General features: G+C 41.0%; 1 protein-coding gene across 2 annotated transcripts in view; it reads left to right on the plus strand.

Moving 5' to 3' along the window:
• Nucleotides 1-26730, plus strand: part of LOC136373467 (dachshund homolog 2-like) — a 326642-nt gene that overhangs the window by 192459 nt on the left and 107453 nt on the right. For both annotated transcript variants that reach the window (XM_066338367.1, XM_066338369.1), the window contains exon 3: nt 25186-25317. In XM_066338367.1, coding sequence (XP_066194464.1) covers nt 25186-25317 — 132 coding nt within the window. The remainder of the gene's footprint in view (nt 1-25185; nt 25318-26730) is intronic.

The following is a 26730-nucleotide window of genomic DNA, read 5'->3' on the forward strand; positions in this document are numbered from 1 at the left end:
CCTTTCAGACAACTTCCATTATGCTAATGTAATTAATAGACATTCTAAAAAGCAAGATTAAGGGCAATTTATTTCAGGAGTGTGTGCTTTGCTTTTTTCGTTTTCTTTCCTGTGCTGCCACTCCACATTTCACCACTAATGCTAAAAGAACCTGCTTTTCTGCAATTCTTTCTGTCATGGAAGGGCTTCCCTGTATTTCTCTGCCTCATTGGCTCTCCATCTCATTTAAAAATCTTTGCTGAAGGTACATCTTTTTCCCCTTGCATGACCCTCATAATTTTTATCTCTCTCTGCTGTTATTTTAGTATGTAATTTTACTTTTAAACTAGCTGATGGCCCTTCATTGGAGAAGGGACAATCAATAAATTATGTGCTGATTCTGTATATTCTTCATCATATTTTTGTATTTCATTGTCCAGACCATAGCAATTGATACATATTTTTGTTGTACTTTTTCACCTTCTTTTGGGTATCATTATTCTTGGCTTTTAATAATTGAAAGCAAATTTGGTCTTTTTCCATCATGAAAAAGAAAGAACAAAAGAATGAATCTCTACCTGTGTAATATCATGTATATCAGTCAATGGCCTTGCTGAGAAAACACAAGCTTGAACAAACTCAACATGGGTTGAGCAAAGAAAGGGAATGATTTTCCTGAATAATTTTTCAGTTCATGTCACTCAGTCATCAACCAACAGCTTTTAGAGGTTATAAATTTCTATGAAAAACTCACCAAGAACTTCTGAACTACTTCTTTTTGTGATAACAAACTGTTTTGGGGGGAACTTCTGTAACAACTTTACCGAGAGAAGTTTTTGAGGCTCACCTTGATCCTTCTCACAAGAGGTCAAGGGGAACTTTGCAACTTTTTCTACAAGTTGTTATTAGTAGCAAGTTTGCAGGAGTGAGGTTTAGAGAAAGAAGATCCCACCTGTGGTAAATATAGTCAGTTCTGGCAACACAGAGGTGTGAGTATGGGTGCAGGTAATTAAGCAGAAATAATGTCACCCTTTGCTCTCAGATATAGACAGGTATTTTTTGTATATCAGTTCTGTGGTCACATTACATGCTAATCAAGAAAAAAAAAAAAGTACTGAGCAACTTCTGGTAATTTAGATTGTTTTTCTGCCCATGAAACTCCAGCTTTTTTGGCAGCAGCTATGTTGCTTCAAAAACGATTATCAGAACACTTGTGATTAGAAAAGTCTTGTCTTACTGCTGTTTTATGGGGTTTTAAAAATTAATTTAATAATAAATAGCTCTGCAAAGTAGCACCACCTATGTGTGAGTTACTTTCTCAGCTTTCAGGAATGGTTGCTGCTGGCACTTCATGCTGTTACTGGATAGCTAAATTGTAATATGTAAAAAAAGCAGGAACTATTGTTAGGTCATCTCAAAGCATGAATCCAATCTCAGATTTTCATTATGGTTTGAGGGATGGGATGTGCATCTTACTCATTTGCTCATACAGACCCTTGCTGCTGACCCATTCATCAAATGCACCAGCCCAGGCCAACAGGAGAGATCTCTTCAAGAAAGATAAAGAACAGAAATCTCAAATGAAAGGCATTGTTCTTTGTTCACCTCATCTGCCATCACCTGTAATTGAGATTATCCAGCTTCTCATCTGCACCTGTACCAAGGTGCTGTGTGGGGAAAAAGGGGTAAAGAGGAGCCATAGAGTTTATAAAACAAAATTAGCGGAATTCCATGTCCTGAGTTACGACAGTGCTGGAATATTATTTAGAAGCCTTTCAGCTATTTCAGTTTAATAATTTTTGAAAAAAAGAGCAAGCAATAACATTGTTGGCAAGAGAATGTCAGCCAGCCAGAAACAAACATGAAGAGAGACTACCTTGCACTCTGAAAATGCTGATTGCACTTTCTGTGAAGCCAACAGCAAAAATATGCTTGTTTTATTTCTTACTTTTGGTAAACAATTAATTAATCTCTCATTGGCTGATGCTGTGCCTGCAGTGCTGCGCAGATGAATGTTCAACTATCACAGCTCCCGAAACTTGGAAGTTGACACTCAATTTTGTAAATGTAACCCAGCAAGAAGTTATGATGCCTTTTCAAACTCCTTAGCAAATTAAAAGGTCAGTTCTTACAGCAGTAAACATTATTTACTGACATTTAAATATCCTCAGCAGTGAATTGTTTCATGAAATGTGTCGGTGTATCCAGAGTCCCTCCAGCAGCACCAGGTGAGTTGGTACCAATAACCTGTGTCACTCTGGTTGGGCCAGGAGTCTTTGACATGAAGGGCTCATGCTTCAAAGATTACATTCCTGGTGAAACAGCAATTATCTTATTACAGCTTGGAAATAGAGTTGGTCCCTCTGCTGGAATTCCAGTAAAATTTGGGGAGTAATATCTCTGAGTGAGCTGGGTACTGCTTTGTCTATACTGCCTGGTACAGATCAGGTTTGTAGGAGGTGTGCATAATTTCTGAGCTCTGCTTCATTGTGATTGTTTACTTAGTTTCTGGTTTCACGATACATGACAGCTTTTATTGCTTGTTTCTCTTTTAAAAGTATTGACATGGGAAATCCTGATAAAGCTGGTTTCATTTCTCTCTAGGAGACATGGAGAAGCAAGGAAAGGGAACCAAGTTGCTGTTACTGTGGCAATGCTGCTCTCAAAATTTAGTTTGAACTATCCCAAAGTGTCTTCAACTTGGTAATAATAGTTTTACAAACTCATAAAAGTGGATAGTCAAAAATATTTATTCTAATGGGTATTTTTATTAAACTAGACAGCATTATTACTGCCACAGATCAAAGACCTATAATGTGACTTTAATACTGTTATTAGATGTTAATGTCTTAGGAAAGCACTTTGAAGATGAAATAGTTCTCATTTACTTTTCCCCATAATTAATCCTAATGTGTCAGGGGACAGCAGATCTTTGCATCTTTGCCTCCTATTTGGTTTGCCCAAACAGAAAAGACAAGACTGTAAAACAGTTATGCACCTGTGAGTGACTGCAACTGGAAGTTGTGAGTAAATCCAGTTGAAATCCATTTGTACAGATCTCCCTGTTAATTTTCTGTTTTCACTGCGTAAACAGTAGGTTGTCCAGTTTCCAGGATTTGTGGTGGGAATTATTCATAATAGATTTGTTATTTTGACAGTTTAAAACACCATTTCATCCCATCACTGGTGATGTTATGCTCATCTTGTATGAGTTCTTTCAGGAAGGGAAGAATAATTCATTTCTTGCTGGGAGTTTGTTTTCTTCACTTAAAACTGGAGACTAAATATTTTTGCTCAAGGACAAAAATATTTAATCATCTGGACAAAAGTAAAGTAACGGTCTTCAGTAAATGGGGCTGCCCTTGCCTATATCTACAGGGTCTGGTGGAGTGGGAACCCTGAGCCTCCTGTGCCCCTCCAGGGCTGGGCTTTACTCCTGCTGCATCTTCCTGTGCTCCTGTTTTTACTGGAAAATTTCCATAGTTAAGAAGAAAACACAAGAAAACCTCACTGTGATAATTTTCAGTCTCTGGCTGTTATTTTTTAAAAGGTGCAGTTATTGATGTCTCTGTATCAGATGGTGTGATCCCATGATGCCTCTTATAAAATGTGATATATAAGCATATACCTCAGTAGTTCAGGGTTTATAATATAAATCAGTCTTATGATATCCTCCACAGGCTGGTCCTTTTATATTCTTACTAAGGGCCAAATTAATCAAGCACTATTTTGCTCTGATTTTTGCTTTATAGTCTTCTGGTTTGTATTTGGTAGAAGTTAATTTTTATCCATAAATATGCTTGTGTTTTATAATAAATTCCTTTTCTTGCACAGAACCAGACACAAAAGATTATGAAGAATTGTCTTGGTTTGGGAAGACAGGTGTCTGCCAGGGAAAGCTGGAGTTTTCTTTGGAATAGAGAATGTAAACTCCTCCCCTTTCTAAATTATTATAATTTTGCAATTAAAGGCTTTTCAGGCAAAGATTTGGGAATAGGAATAACAGTTCTTTACTAGAAATATTAAGAATACAAATGTAGTAGTACAAAAAACAAGCAAAACAAACAAAAAATTTTAGAAACCCTGACAGAATCAGAAATATAACTTGACACTGTTAGTTAAGGTGTTGGAAACAGTCCAAAGTAAGCCCTCCTGGAGTGGCAGATGTAGTTCTGTTAGAGTAGAGGTAGTCCTGTAGAAAAAAGTTCAGTAATGGCGAGATAAGTCTAGTCTTTTTTTGAGAATCTAGTAAAAAACTAGAGTACCTGGTGTTTCTGTGTCTCAGGTTTTATCTAAGTAGAAATGGTTTTGCTCCCCCCACTGGGTAGAGTATCTCACAATAAGATGATGTAATGTGTCATGTCATTGGTGAGCTTTAATGGCCTGTTACTAAAAGATATCTCCCTAGAGTGTGGATGGGTTGTAAAAGTGAGATAAGGAGCAATGCCCCATCCATTTTTAACAGCTGGCCCATTATCAAAAGTCACCCACCCCCCTCCTCCCTAGAGTTACAAGAGATAAAGAAAAACATGTCCCCAACTGCTCTTAACAGATGAAACAGAATACACATTTTTTTAAGTTACATAACCCAAGACAAGAATTTATTCATTTCATTGTTTAAAAGCACAATATTTTGAGAATTGAGCCTACCAGCAGAACAGAATCTTCTTTGGGAAATGTGTAAAAAGCAAGATGCAGATTTGTGCTGCTGGACAGGGAAATGGATGAGACTAAGACTTGTTTTGGTGGTGCCTAAATGTGCTGTATAATTAATGTTGTAGGGTTTTGTGTCCTTCGAGGGTTATGCAGAATAGCAAACATTCAGCTGCTAAAAGAATGGAAGTTTTTATTGAACTTTTGTGATCTTCATGTCTTAAGGGTAGAGAAGTGAAAATATTCCTGGCTTCAAGAAGAATCAAAAATTTACAATGCCTGGAGAAATACAACTGAGGAGAAGCAGGAATTTCAAATAGGGTGTTGATAAACAAACTGTTAATAAAGAAAGCATATATTTACTTACATATATATAAAAAACAAACCTCTCTGTGTGGACTAGATAGCAGCCTATCTAAAATTAAGTTTACACCTAAGCTAATATTCAGCTTGCTTCCATGGCTTCCATCCTTGTTTTCTGTCCTTGAAAACAAGGTATTTTAACACCAACGAACAGCTTTTCTGTATTGGTGTAAAGTCGAGTTGTCTTCTTACATTTGTATTATTTTTCTGTCAATTAGTAAACCTTCTGGTTTGAGGCAGGAATTTTTAAGCATTGGGTTTGTAGTTGTGTGGGTCAGTGCTGGCTGGCATTTGAGGCTGGGTGGGATCTGAAGGATGAGCATATAATTTTTTCGGTGACGGTGAACTGAGGTGCTGAAGAAAAAAACAGGTTTATTTGTGATGTGTGGCAAGGTCCTGCAGGTAGGTTTAGTGAATAAAGAGAGATGCATATTTGTAATGCCTGAGAGTGACATAGCTGAAATGTTGCTGGGTGCAGGTGTTCTGTGCCTGGGAGGGTCAGAGCTCAGCTGAGTGGGGTTTCTGGCCTGCAGAGATCTCAGTTGTCCAGGTGGGCTCAGCAAATCACTTGCCTCGGCAGCAGAAATGTGGTACAGAAAGTAATAAATAACAGCAAAAGGTGTAATAGGCCATGTCCTTCTAAAACAAAAGAGGGGAAAGTTTGAGATATTTTCCCTTTAAAAGAAATAAAGAGTGTAAACAAGGGAAGAACCTTGGCGTGGTTGAATTTGTGGCTGGAGGTTGGAGAGCAAATGGCCGAGGTTGAATTTGGGGTGGGTTTTAAGTGGCCCTGGAGAAAGGTACTGAGAGAAGTGTGTGGGGAATCACCTCTTCCTTCCCTGCTTTACTTTTAGGGCTTGTGGTCAGGTGTGTCTCCTTTAATGTTGATAAATACCTGACTTTGTGTCTTGGGAAATATCTCAGCTTTTTTATCAGCTCCTTGTCACTGCTGTAATATGGTGACAGAATAATTTGAAAGTAAGAGCAGGAAGTTCTTCCCTTTATATAATTTCTCTAGAGTTTCTGAGGACCAATGTTTGCATAACTCAGATACAGTAATTTTTATTGTAATATATGTGCTGCATTTTTGTGTCCTTTGATGAAAATGCCTTGTAATTTGATAACAGGTAGCTGTTCATTTGTAATACAGTTTTCTCTTCACCAGTCAAAGCTGCCTAGTGATTAATCAGTAAAGAGGTTAATTTTCTTCTCAAGTATGAGCAGTTTGGTGGCTTTTTGAAAGAAATAAGGAGAAAATATTTATTTCTTGAAGAGGATATAAGTAAGTTTCTTGGTCATCTGTAAGTTCCTTCACATTAGGGGAGTCAGTGTTACATCCATCCTAACCCCAAGGGAAGTGAGTAGGTTTTCTTAAGTACATACCAGTTCCTAAAAATATGCAGGGGTGTCCTGGTTTGGAGTAAATTAGGGAAGAACCTCCAAAAGGAGTCCCCTAAACCAAACCTCCACCACCCCTTCCCCCCCCAGCCCTGGGTTCGGGAAGGAAAATACCTCGGAGGAAAGTGGAAAAACCGGTTTATTGACAAAAATACACTCCCCAACACCGAATAGTGGGAAAAGACGGGTTACTGTGATGAGGAGGAGGGTGCTGACGCGTCTCTGGCAGGCCCGGGACTTCTCCAACTTCTCAGGTCAGGTCAGGTCCGGAGCCGGTTAATACCTTGGGGGGGGGGGGGGGGGGGGGGGGGGGGGGGGGGGAAGAAGGAAGGAGGGAAAAAGAAACAAACAGAAGCAATGGGGGGGAAACGGCAGCAGGGGCAGCCGGAGAGCAAAGCGAAGCGAAGCGAAGCGAAGCGAAGAAGGCAAAAGCAGCCGAGCTAGCAAAAGCAAGAGCTGAAACAGGAAAAAAAAAAAAAGAAAGAAAGAACTGCAGGCTCCTGCCCAAGAGGGCGGGATTCAGCTGCGAGACATAACAATGTATCCAAGATATGGGATGGATATATGGGATAGGAGGCAGCTCAACCCAGAACATTCCACCCCTTATCCCATATATCCATCCAATTAAAACTTTCATCTCACTTACTCAGACCTTTAACACTTACACATTTCCGTCCGTCTTACTTGCTCAGACCTTCGACACTTACACATTTCCTTCTGTTTCATGTCAAACTGATCTAACGCGCAGACAATGGTAGTAACATTCAGCACATATCAATCTTACCCCATATTCAGATCTCCCTGAGGTACACATCGCATTGTTCCATCTTTCTGCATTATCCACCATGTACAACCCGGTCCTTGAGCAGAGACAACTCCACGGATGGGTTTGCCTGTACTTGAGTCAGGGTTGATCCATACTGTCTTTCCCAACAAACCTCTAACATGGGCCACTGGGACTTTATCTCCATCTACTATATTAAGGAGCTGGGACTGAGCAGGACCCTCTCGGTTGGTGGAACCTCGAGTGTTAACTAACCAGGTGGCTTTTGCTAAATGCTGCTCCCAGTTTTTTAAGGACCCTCCACCCAATGCTTTCAGGGTGGTTTTTAAAAGCCCATTGTACCTCTCCACTTTACCCGCGGCTGGTGCATGGTAGGGGATATGCTATACCCATTCAATGCCATGTTCCCTAGCCCAGGTTTTAATAAGATTATTTTTAAAATGAGTCCCATTGTCTGACTCAATTCTCTCAGGAGTGCCGTGCCTCCAAAGGACCTGCTTTTCAAGGCCCAGGATGGTGTTGCGGGCTGTAGCATGAGACACAGGATGGGTTTCCAACCATCCTGTGGTGGCTTCTACCATGGTCAGCACATGACGCTTGCCTTGGCGGGTTTGAGGCAGTGTGATGTAATCAATCTGCCAGGCCTCCCCATACTTGTACTTAGACCACTGCCCTCCATACCAGAGAGGCTTCATCTGCTTGGCTTGCTTAATGGCAGCGCACGTCTCACAGTCACTGATAACTTGAGAAATGCTGTCCATGGTTAAATCCACCCCTCAGTCTCGTGCCTACTTATAGGTGGCATCTCTACCTTGGTGACCTGAGGCATCATGGGCCCATCGTGCTAGAAATAACTCTCCCTTGTGTTCCCAGTCAAGATCTATCTTCAACTCCCCTATCTTTGCAGCTTGATCTACCCGCTGATTATTTTGCTGCTCCTCATTAGCTCTACTCTTGGGGACATGGGCATCTACATGGTGAATCTTCACAGGTAGGTTTTCTAACCGGGCAGCGATATCTTTCCACTCTTCAGCAGCCCAAACTGGTTTTCCTCTACTCTGCCAGTTCGCCTCTTTCCATTTCTTCAGCCATCCCCACAGAGCATTGGCTACCATCCAAGAATCAGTGTATAGATAGAGCCTTGACCACTTCTCTCTCTTTGCAATATCTAGGGCCAGTTGAATGGCTTTAAGTTCAGCAAATTGACTGGATCCACCCTCTCCTTCAACGACCCCTATGACCTGTTGTGTGGGGCTCCATACAGCTGCCTTCCACCTCCGACCCATCCCTATGACACGGCAGGAACCGTCGGTGAATAAAGCGTAACATATTTCCTCTGCTGGCAACTGGTCGTATGGTGGAGCTTCCTCAACCCGGGTCACTGGTTCTTGTTCTTCATCTGCAACACTGAAACTTTCACCTTTCGGGCCAGTTTGTAATTACTTCCAGAATTCCAGGGCGATTCAATTTCCCAACTTGAGTGCGTTGTACAATGAGGGCAATCCACTTGCTCCAGGTAGCACTGGTGGCGTGGTGGGTGGAGGGACCCTTTCCTCTAAACATCCACCCTAGCACCGGTAGTTGGGGTACCAGGAGGAGTTGTGCTTCCGTACCTATAACCTCTGAGGCGGCCCGAACCCCTTCATAGGCTGCTAGAATTTCCTTTTCTGTTGGAGTATAGCTGGCTTCCGACCCTCGGTAACTCCGACTCCAGAATCCCAGTGGTCGGCCTTGAGTCTCCCCAGGCACCTTCTGCCAAAGGCTCCAGGACAGACCGTGGCTCCCGGCTGCAGAATAGAGCACGTTCTTCACGTCCGGTCCCGTCCTGACTGGGCCAAGGGCTACCGCATGAGCAATCTCCTGTTTAATCTGAGTAAAAGCGTGTTGCTGCTCAGGGCCCCACTGGAAAGTGTTTTTCTTGCGAGTTACCAGGTGGAGAGGGCTCACAATCTGACTATATTCTGGAATATGCATCCTCCAAAAACCTATGACACCTAGGAAAGCTTGTGTCTCCTTCTTGTTGGTTGGTGGAGACATCGCTGTGATCTTATTGATGACATCAGTGGGAATCTGATGCTGTCCATCTTCCCACTTAATTCCCAGGAACTGAATTTCTCTAGCAGGTCCTTTAACTTTGCTCTTCTTGATGGCAAAACCAGCTTCCAGGAGAATCTGGATAATCTTCTCTCCTTTTTCAAACACTTCAACTGCAGTGTTCCCCCACACAATGATGTCATCAATGTACTGCAGATGTTCTGGAGCCTCACCCTCTTCCAATACAGTTTGAATCAATCCATGACAAATGGTAGGACTGTGCTTCCACCCCTGGGGCAGTCGATTCCAAGTGTACTGCACAACCCTTCAGGTGAAAGCAAACTGAGGCCTGCATTCTGCAGCCAGAGGAATGGAGAAAAAGGCATTGGCGATGTCAATAGTGGCATACCACCTTGCTGCCTTGGACTCCAGCTCATACTGGAGTTCCAGCATGTCCGGCATGGCAGCACTCAGCGGTGGAGTCACTTCATTTAATGCCCTGTAGTCCACAGTCAACCTCCATTCTCCATCCGATTTGCGCACAGGCCAGATGGGGCTGTTGAAGGGTGAGTGGGTTTTACAGACCACCCCTTGGCTCTCCAACTCACAAATCATTTTGTGGATGGGAATCACTGCATCTCGAACTGTTCTATACTGCCGCCAATGCACTATAGAAGTGGCGACTGGCACCTGCTGATCCTCCACCTTCAACAATCCCACAGCAGATGGGTCATTCGATAGTCCAGACAGGGTGTTCAGTTGCTTAACACCCTCTGTTTCTACAGATGCTATTCCAAACGCCCATCTGAATCCCTTTGGGTCTTTGAAATACCCATTCTGAAGAAAATCTATGCCCAGAATACACGGGGCCTCTGGGCCGGTCACATTCAGGTGTCTCTGCCAGTCCTTTCCAGTCAGGCTCACCTCAGCCTCCAACAAAGTCAACTCTTGTACTCCCCCGTCACCCCGGCAATGGAAATTGGTTCTGCCCCCACATGTTCCGATGGCACCAAAGTACATTGTGATCCAGTGTCCACCAAAGCCTCATGTCTCTGTGGCGCCGATGTGCCAGGCCATCGAATCCACACAGTCCAAAACACACTATTCTCCCCAACCTCTACCTGGCTAGAGGCAGGGCCCCTCTAAGCCTGATTATCTTTCTTTCCTTGGACATATGTCCTAGAGGTTCCCTCCAGGGGATCAGACATATCATCATCGTCCCGACTGCAGACAACTGGTGCTGCTCTCTGTTTAGTAGGACTTCCTCTTTGAATCCTACCTTCTTTCAATTTACGCACCTGTTGTGCCAGAGCAGCAGTGGGTTTTCTGTCCCACCTCCTCATGTCCTCCCCAGCTTCACGCAAGAAGACCCACAACTCGGTTCGCAGAGTGCACCTTCTCTCCCCAACAGAGGTACGCCCGCGTTGAACACCAGGGCCTCTAATTTAAATGGCCGAAATTTGGAGGAAGTCCTCCCTAATCTCTTCCCTGAGTTTTTTGTGATTTTCCTCTAATTTATCTTCCAATTTCTGCAGTCGTGTTTCCACAGCTGCAATCCTGGCGTGAGTTGGGCCATGTACTGAATCAGCATATGCTCGAAGCTTCCTTGCCATATCGAGCACAGTCTCATATGTCTCCTCCCGCTTCATTATTGCTAGAGCAGAAGCGTATTCAGATGGCCGAAGTCATACAAGTTTTCGCCACATCACGGGTGTACATGGTACCAAATCTGGGTTCTTAGTGTTTAGGTCATCTGAGAAGATAATCTCTGCCACTGCCATTTCTCTCAAGCGTTGAATCCCTTGTTCTATGGTCTTCCACTCGGTCTGCTGCATGTAGAGATCGTCTGCACACAGGTATCTTTGTGCCACACTTCCCAGGACTCGTTCCCAGAGACTGCAAGGGGTAGCCACCCTCATCATTCCTTGGTCAATAACTGGATCATGTGACAGGGAGCCCAAATGCCTTGCTTCAGTGCCATCCAGAATTGTAGCCTCGCCTGCAGCATCCCAGAGACGGACTAACCAACTAATTATAGACTCATCTGGTCGTCGAGTGTAATCCTTTCTCAAACCTCGAAGGTCCTTCAGGCAAAAAGCATCAATAGTGGGTCCTGATCTTGTGCCAGCTGGTTGGACATTTGATCTTAGGCCAGTTGGTCCAGCTTCCAACTGGGTGTCAGTTAGTTCGGCTTCTGATTTTATGTCAGTTTGTCCAGCTTCTGATTGGGTGTCCTCGGGAGGCCTTGAGGGCCCTTCACCTTCATCATCATCATCCTCCACTGGTCGATCAGTCTTTCGTGCTCTCTTCGCCCCGGCGACTGCCAGTGTCTTAGACTCCCTGTCTGGTTTAGCTGTTGGCCTGGAGCCCAGGATATTAGCTGCAGCCTGAGTAACTGGGGTGGTAACTAGCTTATCTCCCTGTTCCCTTTCCTTTATCTGCTGTCCTTCAGTATCTAGCAGAGTACGGTAAACATATGCCAGGGCCCAGCTCACTGCAATAATCCTTTTCTCCTTAGTATTACCACGGCACTTCTCTTTCAAATACTTTGCCACCTCAGCTGGGTTCTGAATTTGTTCAGATGGGAAGTCCCAGACTATAGGATCAGAAAATTCCTTTAAAATTTGGCCTATATCTTCCCATTTCCCACTCCACTCAAGATTCCTCTCTGTGGGCTTTACCCCTAAATCAGGAGTCTCATTAGCTCTTTTAGAAATCTCAGCTTTCATTTTATATAAACTGCAGACAGTATAGAAAAAACTTACTAGATTAAATGCCAGAAAGATGGTCTCTTTAACACTCAGGGGAAACTGAACATTTTCTAATAGAGATGTAAACAATTCAAAGGAGAAGAGGGAAGACAGAGGCTGAAAAAACTCTCCCCCTGCTTCTCCCCTAACAAACTGAATGCACCACCATAACAACGAACTATACACTTCTGGAACAGATTTAAGCATCTTAACAGCCCTCCTATAAAGCATCACAAACAAGCCCAGCCCAATGAATATTCTGGTTAGTGCCCCACGGCCCCAAAAACTACGTATTAATAGCAATACCAGAGCTTTTTCTAAGTAAGGGAATAACCCTAGGTACCACAGAGGTATTAAAACCTCAAAAATCCCTGGGGACCAGAAATATTGGCAGGCTTTCACCCCGAATGACATTATGAATCCAGAAAAAAACATCCCAATACACCCACAAAACAACTAGAACCACCAATATTATTATTAAGGTTTTTCCACTTTCTCTGGCCCTTTTCCCGGCCAACGCACCAAGAAAATGTCCTGGTTTGGAGTAAATTAGGGAAGAACCTCCAAAAGGAGTCCCCTAAACCAAACCTCCACCACCCCTTCCCCCCCCAGCCCTGGGTTCGGGAAGGAAAATACCTCGGAGGAAAGTGGAAAAACCGGTTTATTGACAAAAATACACTCCCCAACACCAAATAGTGGGAAAAAGACGGGTTACTGTGATGATGAGGAGGGTGCTGACGCGTCTCTGGCAGGCCCGGGACTTCTCCAACTTGTCAGGTCAGGTCAGGTCCGGAGCCGGTTCAAACCTTGCGGGGGCGGGGGTGGGGGGTGGGGGGGGAAGAAGGAAGGAGGGAAAAAAAAACAAACAGAAGCAGTGGGGGGAAGAAGGGGGGGAAGAAAAACGGCGGCAGGGGCAGCCGGAGAGCAAAGCAAAGCGAAGCGAAGAAGGCAAAAGCAGCCGAGCTAGCTAAAGCAAGAGCCGAAATAGGAAAAAAAAAAAAAGAAAGAAAGAACTGCAGGCTCCCGCCCAAGAGGGCGGGATTCAGCTGCGAGACATAACAATGTATTCAAGATATGGGATGGATATATGGGATAGGAGGCAGCTCAACCCAGAACAAGGGGAATAAAAATTACAGTTAGGATTTCTATTTAACTTCCTGAGCTGTTCAGGTACTAATTGATAAATGTCTGTTAGGTCTATTCTTATCAAGGTAGTGCTACTGTTAGGGAAATGTCAATTAAAGGATATAGAAGATAAATACTGAAAAGATTTATTTAAAAGAAATATTCATAGAAGAAGCAGAATTTGTCTTTTTAATAAACTTCAAAATTAACCGATGTTTTGCATGTTAAGCTTCTAAAACCAGAGTTAAATGCTTACTGGGAATACCTTGGAATGTTACCTAGTTAACTTTATAATAATGAATTTAGCAATGTGGGAAAGGCCTTAAAGTAGATTTAAACCTCAGCTCTAAACAGCTGCAAAAAGTACACTATTAACACTGAGAAATGGTTTAGGACGGCAGAGTAAAATAATTGTATAAAGAATGCTTGTAAGGGGTTACTTATATAATGTAGAATTCTGAAAAAGTACCTGAAGTATTTTCTGAATTGAATAAAAATATCTCAGTACATCTTGGACATAATTTATATTAAATGCAATTTTATTTTTAAAGTAAATTTATTTAATTTCAATTTTAAAAATCCCAAAAAATTATTTTAAAATCTGAACATACTTTGACTACTGAAATAATTGCACAAAACCTGAGATAAAAATGTTTGTTGCCATAGTTCTAGAAGAAATGAAATTGCTAAACTGGTGCAAACTCAGGAGTAAAGACCAGTAGAGTTTGTATGTAAAGATTTGCAAGGGCAAAGAGAATATTTGCATAATTTTAGATTACCCAGTGTTTCAATTCAGTAACTAAATTATTCCTCTCCTCTTCGAGCCTGCATTTAGCTTGGAGGCTGGAAGTTAATTCAGCTTGACCAATGAGTAGAGACACATCCTTTAAGATTTTAAAAATGGTGTAGTTCATCTTGTAGATGTTATTTTTATTCACCACCTGGAACAAGAAAATAAGTTTCCAGTCAGTGTCTCAGTTTTGAAAAATGTTCTTTACCTTGCACAGCGTAAAATGGAAATAGCTGTTCTGGCATAACTTCATAAACAAAGGTGATATTAACCTATTGGGACTAAATTATTTGTCTCCCGTGTTATTTGGGCAAGTAAATGTGCATGAATAAGCTTCAGCAAAGCTGTAGGAAAGTAACTTAAAAACAGAGAGATCAAAATGATCAGAAGTAAAAAAATGCTTAAGAAAAGAAAGGTACCCACTTCTCTGTAATGACATTCCTCACACTCTGGCTGTGGGATCAATAGTCATTTATTTATTCCCCAAAGGAAAACAGGGCTCTTTTGTTTCTGTACTGAACATTCTCTGAAGTTAAACCTGGTTTCTGCAGCCTGTGAGCAGCCTCCTCATTTTCCCTGTGCAGTTTGGGACTGCAGATATCCATCACCCACTCACAGAGGTGCCCAGAGCACCAGCTCAGCTCTGGGAGGTGTCTGGGCAGCTCCTGCCACAGGAATGTGCTGTGCAAGTTGGAGCACTTTGTCCATTGTCCTTCCTCAGGTACAGCCCTTTGGATTGTTCAGACCCTGCTGAAACTGGAAGGAACTCATCCAGAATATCTCATTTCCTTCTTCCAGAGGAGAACCACGTGGTTCACCAGGGTACCACGGGGTCCTTCTTGCCACAACTAGCATTGGTGGAAGGGATTTGGTGGCAAAAGCTGCATTCCTAAGCACTGTATGAAGATCAGTCTGTGACTGCTTTGAGGAATGTGGTTTTCCACTTCCTGAAATGGGCAACAAACCAGAAACCCAACAGTTTTTATTAAGCCAGAAGTGTATAAAGAGATCATAATGTGGCAATAAATGGTGCCCTCATTTGAAGATGTAGAGGTCCCTGCTCCCCCAAATGTTATTTTATTTTACATTGAGCAATTAATGGAGTATTCATCTGGGAATTGGCTATTCCAGGAAAATTACTTTTGTGCACTACATTCTACATATTTTGTTTGATTGCAGTATATGTAAATATGATAGGTTCTGCTTGAAGCTGGAGATCTGTTGGAACCCTTGAGGCTGAAAATTTCAGGCTTTCTGTGCTGGAGGGCATTGACCCTCAGGCAGACACTACATTTGACTTGAGGCTGTGGAACAGGCTTCCAAGGTTGAGTGAGAGTACTGGGGTTGTGGGTGTGTAGTTTGAATAGTATTGTGTGATCTCACAGGGTGAAAAACTTAGAATTTGGGATTTTAGTATATAGTAATTTATGGGGCAAGATGGAGGATTTTGGGCATTGTCTAAGTCCTTCTTCTTCACCTTCTTCTTCCTTCTTCATGGCTTTAGGTGGTTTTTCTGTAATTGGTTGGTAAAGTCTGCATTGCAGACTTCAAGTAGTTAGTTATTGGATTTAAAGTAAAAATAATTTAGGTGGCATTTCATAATTGGATGGATTGTCCTTGAAAAGATCTTGTAGAGTTAGAGAAGTACTTCATTTTACCTCCGTTTTCTAACTTGTTAGTTAGAGCTCATGGCTCATGAGACTGTACTATAGATAAGAATTAATAAACACCGAGTCCAAACAAGAAACTATTACTCCCATGTATTAATCCCGGCTCTAACACTAAGGAGAAAAGAAGATAAAACCTTCACATATAAACCTCACAGAGATTCCCTAATGCCATCCCCAAATATTTTTCAATGTGAATAAGTTATGGGTTTTCAAATGATCTCAAAGCATGAATGTTTTGCTTTACTTCAACGGCCAGAATTGCAAAGTGGTTATAGGTCTCAGAAGAACATTCCAGGAATTTCTGTTCCTAAGTGATGCTGTTTTCAAACTTAAATCTTTTGAGGTTGTGTTAATTAAATGCCATTTGGAGAGGAGTGCCTGGGCTGTCTCTTTTCATTGCTTAGATTACAGTGCTTCAAATAAGCATAATATTTTTATGGGTTTTATAAACTGGCCACAGATTTCTCAGCTTTAAGTAACCAAGAGCTGTGTGTGATCAGAGCATTCCGTTTCTGTTCTGGCAGAGTCCTGAAAATGGCTTATGTGGAAGCAGCAGCACGCAGGGGATGATTCTACAAATTTGTAAACCATACTTTAACAATCCAGTCTCTACCAGCAGTGCTGATCCTGGCAGTGTGTTGAGGTTTTTTTGTGAAATCTTGTAGCATGATGAATTTATGGAACTAACTGTTCACTTAAAATCCTTGAAATGCACCATTTTAAAAGTGTGGATTGAGACAGCTGAGATGTAGCTGCCATGTGTCATCTGATACAAAATAAATACTTGTATGGTATTTTCTTGTCACAAGTAGGAAGTAGCTTGAAATCACTCACAAAGATATCCTTAGTCTCAGAAGACCTTCCAGCTCAATTAATTTTACAAACTTGAGAGATTTGCGACAGCTCCAGGTAAGCTTTCAGACTTTTTGGTACTTAGCTGAAAGGACTTCCAAAAACTTCTGCCATTTTCCTTCTGTCATTACTTCTCATGGACAGGTGCTTGAAGCCCACAGAAACTGATGTAATGGGAAAGGAATAAATGTGGAGAAAAAAGAAACAACAGCAAATTCTGATTTCAGATGGCAGCATGTGCACCATGGCAGACTTCTGTGATTATATAGAAGTAACAGAATGTGCATGGTCAACATGAGGACTGTGAGGTTTAATACATTGAGAACATCATTTTAGGTTCCCAGGAACCCAAGAATATTCTAAAATGGTTAACAAAGTTCTCCAGTCAGAAGCAAATGCTGATGGTAACCACCACTTCTTTCCTGTGACTTCTGAATGTTTGGCACTTTGGAGTTAATATTTTTTTCCTGTAAATGGAATTTATTTTGTGTTGCTCTCAGGGAGATAATTTAACACATTTCTGGTTTCATTTTTGTTTTTTCAAGCCCTTATCTCATAGCATTGCAGTCTTTAGTCTGTGACAGCTTTATGAAAGCATAAGCAGATAGTTTGAGAGTTTGGGTGATTATGAGCATTAAAATTAGTGAAATCAGAGTCCTTATACATAAATTTGTCACTCTCTTGATGTTTGAAAACACTGCTTAAATACACCCCATACTGTAAGTTTCCATTTTGTGTTGAAAAGTTTCAATGACATGACTAAAATTGCATCAGATCTGCACTGAAGAATGTAAAAGTTATCAGGGAGTTGTGATTTTTGAGTGATAATTCAGTGGCTGCTGTGTCTGGTGTGTGCTTCCATCTTCTGAAAGCTGTACATCCAAAGTGGGGTGGTCAGTCAATCAAATATACAGAAGAAGGTAAAGGTCACAGTAGTGCAGAATATTAAAAGTATTATGCATTACAGCCTTGACAAATCATTCTCATGACAGATTTTAAAAAAAGAGCAGAAAATGTCACAAAATTAATCAAGTCTCATGAGATCCACTGCAAGAATTGTGGAAAAAAAGCTCAATGTAACCCTCTCAGTGATTTTTGAAGTTCTGATTTTCCTGTTTCCCTCCAACAGGGGAAGCTACAGTTTAGTTTCACATGAGATGCAGGTGCCTTTTTGGATAGGAAGTCAACTGTAAAATACACAGCTGGGTTTGCTTTGCATCAGCTTGAACAGGAGTGCTCATCTTACAGATCTAGGCACAAATTTGGGATTAAAATTTCTATGTATTTCTAACTGAGCCCCTTGGGTCTAGATGGGAAATCTGACAGCTCTTGGGTCATCATCTCCTCATTTGGATGAAAGATATTAAATATCCCAGGTGCTTGATGGAAAATGTTCACATTAAAAATGTTTCCAATCTTACAGATGGATGTCAGGGAGGATAAGATCAGGACAGAGGTTATGAGTGGGGTGAGAAGCTTAAGTAATATAGACAGACATGGGATGACAGCATCTGGAACTCTTCTCATGTTTAAAGCGGACCCCCAGATTTGTAAGAATCAGGGCTTTTGCTACTGTCTAAATGTGTGTGAAATTAGAGAGTGACAACCTGTTGCTTCTGTGAATTGTTCCACAGAGTGGCAGGGGTGTTTTGATGTTTGGGGGTTTTAATCTTGTTTATGCTCATGTGAACTTCTGCATGAAATTGTATTTTAAAGTAAGGTGAGCAAGCACACCATGTTAAACAGAAATTACCAGGATTGCAAAATCAAGCTGTCAGAAACTCAGAAATTTTTGTGCAATGCTAATTCTGATACCTTGAACATTTGGCAAAGTCTTTAAATGATATTATCCCTGTTTTCCCCAGCATCACTGCCTGGGTGATAATGAAGCATCCATCGACCTGGGTGGGATGAAGAGACCTGTCTGTGGGTCTGTCCTTATCCAGCAGCTGCAGAAGGGGAAGTTACCTGGGTAATATTTAGGTACTGTACAAAAGCAGGGAATCAAGTCCTTCAAGAAAAGACTATGACATTTTCAAGATGACTGGAGCTTCTCTGTGACAGATTAATTTCTCACAATTCCTGACAAATATGAGTAATATTTGTTTGGATTTTTTCCCCCTCAGTAGGATTCTTTTGCTATAGTATAATGTTTTTTGACATTTTGAAGTGGTGGTATTTAAAAATGTTAGGCCACTCAAAAATTTTTAAGTATTGTCTGAAATGTTTTGTTAAGGATCATCTTCAGTAGTTTCTCAACTTTCATTAACTGAGTGTAGTTAGAGAATCCAAGAATTCCAGATTGGTTTGGGTTGGAAGAGACCTTAAAGGTCATCTCATTCTACCCCCTACCATGGGCAGAGACACCTCCCACTAGACCAGGTTGCTCCAAGCCCCATTAAGATAAATCAAGGAGTCTTCTTTTTCTCTTTTGCCTTGATCATGCAGCATGATAAATACAGAATTTCAAATGTTCTCCTTGAAAAATCAGTTCTTGCTGTCATTTGAGGTGTTTTCCTGTTGCAAAACAGGAAAGAACGTGTTTTTGAAACATTTACATCAGAACAGCTGGCTGCAGGTGTAAGAACAGATGAAAGAAGCTCCAGTGTCATGATGCATTTCTTGGCTATTGGCTGCATTTCATCTGGGCAGTGTCAGGTGAGTGTCATGGATTTCAGCCTGGGCTCCGAGTGCCCTCCCGGGTCTGAGGTGATGCTCCTACAGCCCAGCCCACGACAGAGCTCTCTGAAATCCATCCCCAGCCTGCAGTGCCTAGTTACTCACCAGTTACTCCCTGAGTTCCATCCGTGGGTCTCTCAGATGATCCACATTGAAGGATTCTTGTGACCATTCCCGAGTGGTAGCCAGGATATCTTCGCAGACTGCTGAAAACATGGCATGCACTACAGCTAAACCTTCCTGCTGTTTCTGTTTGAGTCAGTTCACAAACGTGAAAAACATCTGCAGTAACAAGACTTATGAGTTTGGACCCATCTCCAAACTGCTTTAAGACTGAGAATTTTATTGTTCTTATCCAAGAATTCAGTTTCACTGTCCTTTGTGTAGTGCTGGGTTTTGCCTCCCTATTTATCACTAAGCAAGGATGATTAATTTCAGCTACAGAGAAGCCTTCACTTTCTAGTGTGACTTTTTAAAAATTAATTAATTTGTAAAGTTTTGCAGGCATTCTGAAAATGTAAAGTATATATTATATGTATTTACTTATTATTTTTAATCAAAGTGAGCATTCCTTTTCAGTCTTGAAAAGCCTGATTTGTTGGAGGTTTTAGGATTGTTTTCACTGTTAACAATATGGTCTCATACTGACATTTCATAGTACCAGATATTTCATCATTGCTGTTTTAGCATAGCCTGCTTGACCCATAGCAGCTTTGAATGCAAATAATAAACAAGCCAATGCACAATGCTTGACTGTTACACTGAAATAATATGGAACAGCTAAACTGGGTTTCATTTTTCCTTTTGAATATTTATAATTGCAGTGTGTTGACTGTTAATTTAATTAAATGTTTTCTTTTAATAGAAAACCATTTTTCAATTCACTGACTCATCATTTCATTTAATTAATTGCAAACCTCGGGATTTGATTACTTGTAGTTCTCCTTTAGTTAATTTACTTGTTCACAGTTTTGACAGAAAAGCTTTCAAACTAATATGAAGGAGAGGCACAGTCTGACTAATCAGGAAACTGGAAAAAATAGCTGAAGCTGGAGTATATTAGCAGACACTCAGGGTCACCTGAAAGGCTCAGAGCCCTTGTATTCACCATCAAAATCCAATTTTCAGTGACTGGAGATTAGTTAAATGTGCAGGACTCACTTGCACCCAAGACACCACCAGAATGTAGTCAAGTTTTGGATTTTTATCCAAACACCAGAAAGTATTTGCCAGGGAATAAATTGTGATGTTACTGGAGGCAAGGGACACTGTCCCCTTGTCTCCTGGTGCTCAGGGTGGTTCAGCACTGCCCCTTGATGGGAGACAGTAAACAACCTGGGGCTGTGATCTTTGGGCCGTGCAGTGAAAATGCTGCTTCTTTTGAAATAACTCCTGAGACTTCACTGAGGAATAACCTTCAGTGGTCTTGTTTGTCTGTGATGGGGCTATGAGAGTAAACAACCACTGACCTAATGGGGTACAGACAGGGGGTGGAGGAGCCTCTCACAAGCTCTGAGGGACTGCAGGTCCCGTGGCTGCAGGAGCAGAGGATGTGCTCAGGGGGTGCAGGAGCAGCCAAGGCTCCCAGGACATGGGGCTCTGTTCCATCTCCAGCACCCCAACCACTGGGTTCTCCCCAGGACAAGTGCAATGCCCTGCTGAGCCAGCTGAGAACGGCCCTAATTTGGATCCAGGCTCTTCATTTGAAAACGGTTTGGTTCTTAGGCCTGATCTGTCTGTCCAGAATACAACTGCAGAATTTTCCTTCACTGCAACTTGTGCATTAAGTGTGTGGTTTGTGCATCCTTATTTTGTTTATTTCAGTAAATATTTGGCTATTTATTATATCAATCCCTGTGCTGTGCAGCAGAATTTTGCAAGCTCCTCAGAGGGAGGGTGCAGAGTGTCCTGACTTAACTGGGTCACAGAAAGCAGATCACAGAAGGCAGCTGCTTGTTCTGCCATGCACACCTTGAGTTCCTGAGCAGCTGTGTAACAAAGAGGGTCCCTAATTAATAGGAGGCTGGACAGAGCAGATGACACCTCGAGCCAATGCAGTTATCATGTCGCTCTCCTTTTTATTGTTTTCAGCAGTGACTTTTATACACTCACAACTTAGTTGACATTACAGGTCACACAAAGTATGTAAACAGTCTTGGTCTTAAGGTGGTTAAAGTATCAGAGCCACAATTCTGCATATCAAACCTCATTATTGCCCGGAACACCTTAATGTCAGAAGGGAATTTTTACTGCGCCACAACTGGGAATTTTTCCTGTGTCACAGAGGCCAACAGGCCTTAGGACTCAGTCTGGAATTGCTCACCCTGTCTTCACTCCTGCAACACAGCTGGGATGGGATCTCTGTGCACAAGTGCACACAGCTCCCAATTCTGTGTCTCTCTTCGAGATCCCACTAGGAGCTGCTCCCTGCCAGCCCAGGAAACTGGGGATACTGGAGCAGCACCAGCCCCACCATGGGCCTTGGGCAGCCTTGCCAGGAAACCATCCTGACCGTGCCCAGGCTCCTCCTGTGCTGTGCTCTAGTGAAGGATGTCCCTGTTTGACAACAAACGTCCACAGTTTATTTCCTGGGTGTTCCCTTGATGGATCGCAGCTGGCAGAAGACAACTGAAGAAAGGAAAATTTAAAGTGTAAATGGACAGGAAAAAACCAGAAACTTTGAAGTATGAAATCCAGCATGTGGGTTTTCCTAGCAATCCTTTTTTTTGGTTTATTTTTTTTTTAAGGGAGATGTAGAGGGATAGATGTATATGTTACAGCAGTTCCCAGGACATTTTTCAAAGTGAGGTGCTTTAAGTGAGATTCCACTGCTTGATAATGATTCATCCAAGAGGATGGAAATGATTCTTCAGTTCTTTGTAGGTCCTTAGATAAGTTAGTTGAAGAATAGCCCTCTTCTCCACAGCTAGACCAAGCTGAGTCAGTTATAGAAAGGAGTTTTATTAATAGGTAAATTAAATAATAGCTCCAGTAACATTAACCATGGCAGTACCTAATTGAAGATTATGCCAATGCTGTCTGTTTTCTGCCATCATTTCAGTCAGCAGCACCCCCTTACTGCTGAACCCATTTGCTTTAGCCTCAATTTTATTATCTCTCAGAGATGCTGAAGAATAAGTACATTGCTTTTAAAGTGCCACAGACAGATTCTGTGACTTTTAGTTCAAGTAACAAATTACATAGACTTGGGAGTGAGTGAGAGAATAAAGACTGCAGATGCTGAGTTTAGGGATAATCTCAGCTCTGTCTTCCAGCTTGTGCCTGGCTGTGCAGAACCTTGGTGCTTTCTGCTCTAGGGCTGTTTTACTCTTGAAACTTTTGCTGCTGGAGTGACTTTGGTGTGGCAGATGGCACAGCACAGTTTTCTGATCCATCACTGTTTCTTGGCTGGTGTCCTTATGGCAGCTGTGTCTGGTTAGGGAGCTCAAAAATGCCTGACAATAATTACCTTTAATTTCTGCAGGCGGCATCCTGGTGATTTGGGGACTGTGTTTATTATTTTCTGCTTGTTCCGTGGTACCTTTTTGCCTTCATTACACTTCTTGTACAACTGTTCAGTAGAAGGTTTTGAGGGATTTTTCTTTTCTTTTTCTTTTTAATACAGTGCCCTGGATAATTTTTTTTATCTTGTCTTTTCTCTGAACATTTTGCTAAAGATCTGAATTTATTTTCCATTCTCTATTTACCTCCTTATAAATAGTTTCTTTACTGTTTTGTGTATTTAATTAAATTCAATGGCTTCCAATCTATATAAAGAACCTGTATAAATACTGACCCTGATGAAAACACTGGAATATTGGTTTATCTGTGCATCCCTGTGTACATTAAAATTATAAAATATTAGAAGAAAAACTCCATGTTTTGACACTATATTTTTGTAGCCATTAAAATGTATGTGAATTCTTTGCAAATTAATTAAAAATAGAAAATTAAAAGGTACCTGGAAATCTTGAAAACAGTCAATTCCTCACAACTATGATGATGCTTAGGTTTTTTTACTTCCTGAAAATATTGTAAAATTCCCTCAAAGAGCAATCCCACTTACTTTCCCTAAGGAAAAAAAAAAAAAAAAAAAGGTGAAAAATTTTGCAGACTATTTCATCTTCTCCAGAAAGTGTGAGGAGAGTTTTATCATTGAAGATGTATTCTGTGATGGATTAAGTGAGAGTGTGTGAGATAAAAACAGGAGTTTAAACATCAGGATTTTATATCTGCTTGATAAAAAACCTGTAGCATTTGTAAAAGGACTTCAGAGTGTGTTTAAAAAATTTACAGTGTAGTGGTCTTTTGTATGAAGTGAGGGCTGCATTAAATAACCTAAAAGACAAAATTATTGGTGATGATCAGTATATCTTTGCTGAACTTGACCAAATTGCTGTATCCATGTGTGATAGAAGGTGTCCCTCTCCATGCAGTCCTGGATTGCTTCCTTTCTTAAGTCTTACTGAAATAATGAGAATTTTGTGAAGCCCATTAGAGGAGCAACAGAGCTAATCTGAGTGTCGAATTTGTAGCAGCTTTTAGTAGAGTGTTGTAATTTATGGATAGAGTGTGAAAATTATTAATTCCCTTTAATCAGTATCTAAATCTCTCAGTAAGCAATACTTTCCAGAAGCAGATTATATAATTCTGGTTTGATGTATGATACCTTAGTGGGTTGCTAGAACAGGCAGCACCACAAAAAAAAAAAAAAAAAAAAAAATCATGGATTTCATTAAATGCAATTCAGTGATTTTTCTGGAACTAGGTAGCAAATAATAAAAGCAAGTCCTGCTGTACTGAGGGGAAGAATAAACCCATTTAATCCATAACTGAGTGAATAAACAATTGTACCTGTAGAGATATTTTTGGGTTTGTGCCCGTGTCTCTTGGATTTTCCTGCTAGAACTTCAAATTATTTTCAGTCACATCTTGCCCAGAGTAAAACTAATTTGGTAATGTGTGGAAGAAAATCTGATTCTTTCTTTAGTGACCAAGCCAAAATGATAAAACTTAAAAGCTTCACCCTTATGAAAAAAAGATACTGGGAATGTAAATAATAATAAAAAAATCATGATAATTATGGTAACTTGTAGCCTGATGTTACTCTGCTTCTTCTCTTTTACTACTGTAAATTAATTGGGTTTTTGTAATTTGAAAACCTTCTACCAATACCCACCTTAATTCTGTGAATTTCTGCTGGTCTTAATGGTCTCTTAAAAGTGGGATTGATTCTGTAATTATCCATATTGTGTTTTTCCTACACATTTCCAATGTAATATTTTCCAGTTACAATAATATTAATCCAAACCAACGGGTTCCCAAAAGGACGAAACAATATTTGGATGCGTAATAGAACAATGAATGCTGTACTATTACATGGTAACTGGCTTTGAACTGTTGAAATTAAAGAATACTCTATCTTACTCTGCGTGTGGAAATTTTTTTGCAGCTAAGTTAGTCAAGCAGAAAGTGATCAAAGTGATGGGAAATTATATTTAAAACTATAATCAAAAGGGATGCCATTAAATAAATATTTCTTTGTGCTATACATGTTAAAAAGAAAAATAAACATGAAAGGGTTTTTTTTTTTTAATTCTTTGAATGGTGTATTGAAGTAACGACTTCAAACAAAGATAGGATGTTGCCTCAAGTTTGCTTGTTTTTCACTTTTTGCATTTTGTTCTCACGCAGCTTCAAGTAAACTATGTATGTTTTTAGAAATTATATCTTTGTTTACATACTTCTCCTCTGGGAGGAGAAAGATGATTGATGGTGATGTTCACCAATGAGGTCAAAGAGGTGGCTACCTGTGTAGCCAATCTTGGCCTGTCTGTAAATTTGAATATATATAGAGTCAGAAAAATAAAGTAGAAGCTTTCCTGCTTGACCTCCTGCTGACCTACCTCGTCCTTTCGTGCTCCTAACAGCAGCCGCAAGTGTGACCCTCTGGCACAATAGGGTTCAGGGATAGCATTACTTAACTGGACTAAGAATGGGAATTTAATTTCTGTGACTTTTTGTTACTGAAAAGGAATATTCTGATCAAACTTGCAGTGCCACATTGTACAATATGACACTGCGTATTATTTATTTATATTTTTCCAGGTCTGACAGCAGCTGCCATGGCAGAAGCTATGAAGCTACAGAAAATGAAACTTATGGCCATGAACAGCCTTCATGGAAGTGGGAGTCAAAATGGAACCGAGTCAGAAAATGAAGAGCTCAGTTCTAATGCAGGTAAGGGATGCTGTGTCCCTGAGCTGCCCTGGAGCTCTCAACACCTGGGCCTCAAATTCTTGGGCTCTTGTATTTTGTAAGCTTTGTTCTACCAGTGCTAAATCAAAATTAGTATCCTCACTCCTCTATTCCTCCAGTTTTCCTCCTAACAGCTCCCTTCACTAATTGCTTGAAAAATACTGGTGAAGGATCATCTTCATTAGGGTTGGATACAGACCTTTTAAAGTGTCCCCTAAATGCATCTGGAGTAACAAAAGATTTCTCCATTGGCAATAACACTGTCTGGAGTTTTCCAGTAAATGATGGAAAGTTTCCAAAAGGTCAGGCTGTGGGAACTCCTGAGTTCCTTCCACAGGTCACTGGAGGAAGGTAAGGCAGGGAATGGTCCATCACCAAGTTTATGGCTTTTCTGCATTTTGTTCTTTCCTTGAGTGGTTATTTGCAAAGCACAGCTGTGGAGGGGAGTTGTCATAATCCTTGGCTATGGCTGGAGTCACCTCGCACATGAAGCCCTGGCAGGAACACGTTCATGTGCTGTATAAACATAAAAATGAGCTTGATCTAAGCTCCCCAAGTCCCAGATCCCCAGGAATAGGGTTCAAAAGTGAAGTCAAAACAGATCCTTTGGAGAGGAAACCTTTTTTTATTCTGATGTCCTTCCAGGTGAGTAGAAGGGATTTTTACTTGGACAGTGTAGAGAACCTGGAATGAGACAGATACATTTTGTCTCTGGTACCTGTTACAATGAGGGCAGTTTCCCTTGGCCTCACTTTTTACTTGCATCCTACTACTTTTGCCACTTGGGGAACATATTTTGTTTGTTTCCATTACCAATTCAAGAGGAGAGTCACAGTGTGATCCCCATGGCACCCTGCTCTCCCATCGGCATTCCCACGACTCTGAAGGCAAAGCCTGGCTGATGTGTGCTGCATATGCATCCTACCATCAAAATGGTAATTTATTAGACCAATAAAGCAGCAGCTGGGAGGTCTTAGACTCATTTTCTAAAGAAATAACTTTGAATTCATGACAAATTATGCACAAAGCAGTCTTTCCAAAGGTGGTGTTGGCTTTTACTAATTTTGTGTACTCATCTGTATTTGAAGAAATCTGGCTTCTAACTCATGCATTAAACCTTTCCCCAGCTTCCTGTTCTGTAGGATATGTATTTCTTACTCACCTCTCAGACCCTAATCAATTAGTGCACATTGAATTCAGAAAAAAAAACACTGAAAAAGCCTATTTAGTGGTTGTAACTAAAATAGTTTGTATATAGTTCAGAATGAATTCTGAAGGTTCACTGAATGTTAAGAAAAAAGACTGAAGATAGAATTACTACAGAAGAGTAAGGAAGCTTCATACAGAAAAGATGTAGGGTTGATATGGGGATTTTAAAAGCTGCTATACAAAAGT

This window comes from Sylvia atricapilla, chromosome W (genome assembly GCF_009819655.1).
Source record: "Sylvia atricapilla isolate bSylAtr1 chromosome W, bSylAtr1.pri, whole genome shotgun sequence".
NCBI classification, from domain to species: Eukaryota; Metazoa; Chordata; class Aves; order Passeriformes; family Sylviidae; genus Sylvia; species Sylvia atricapilla.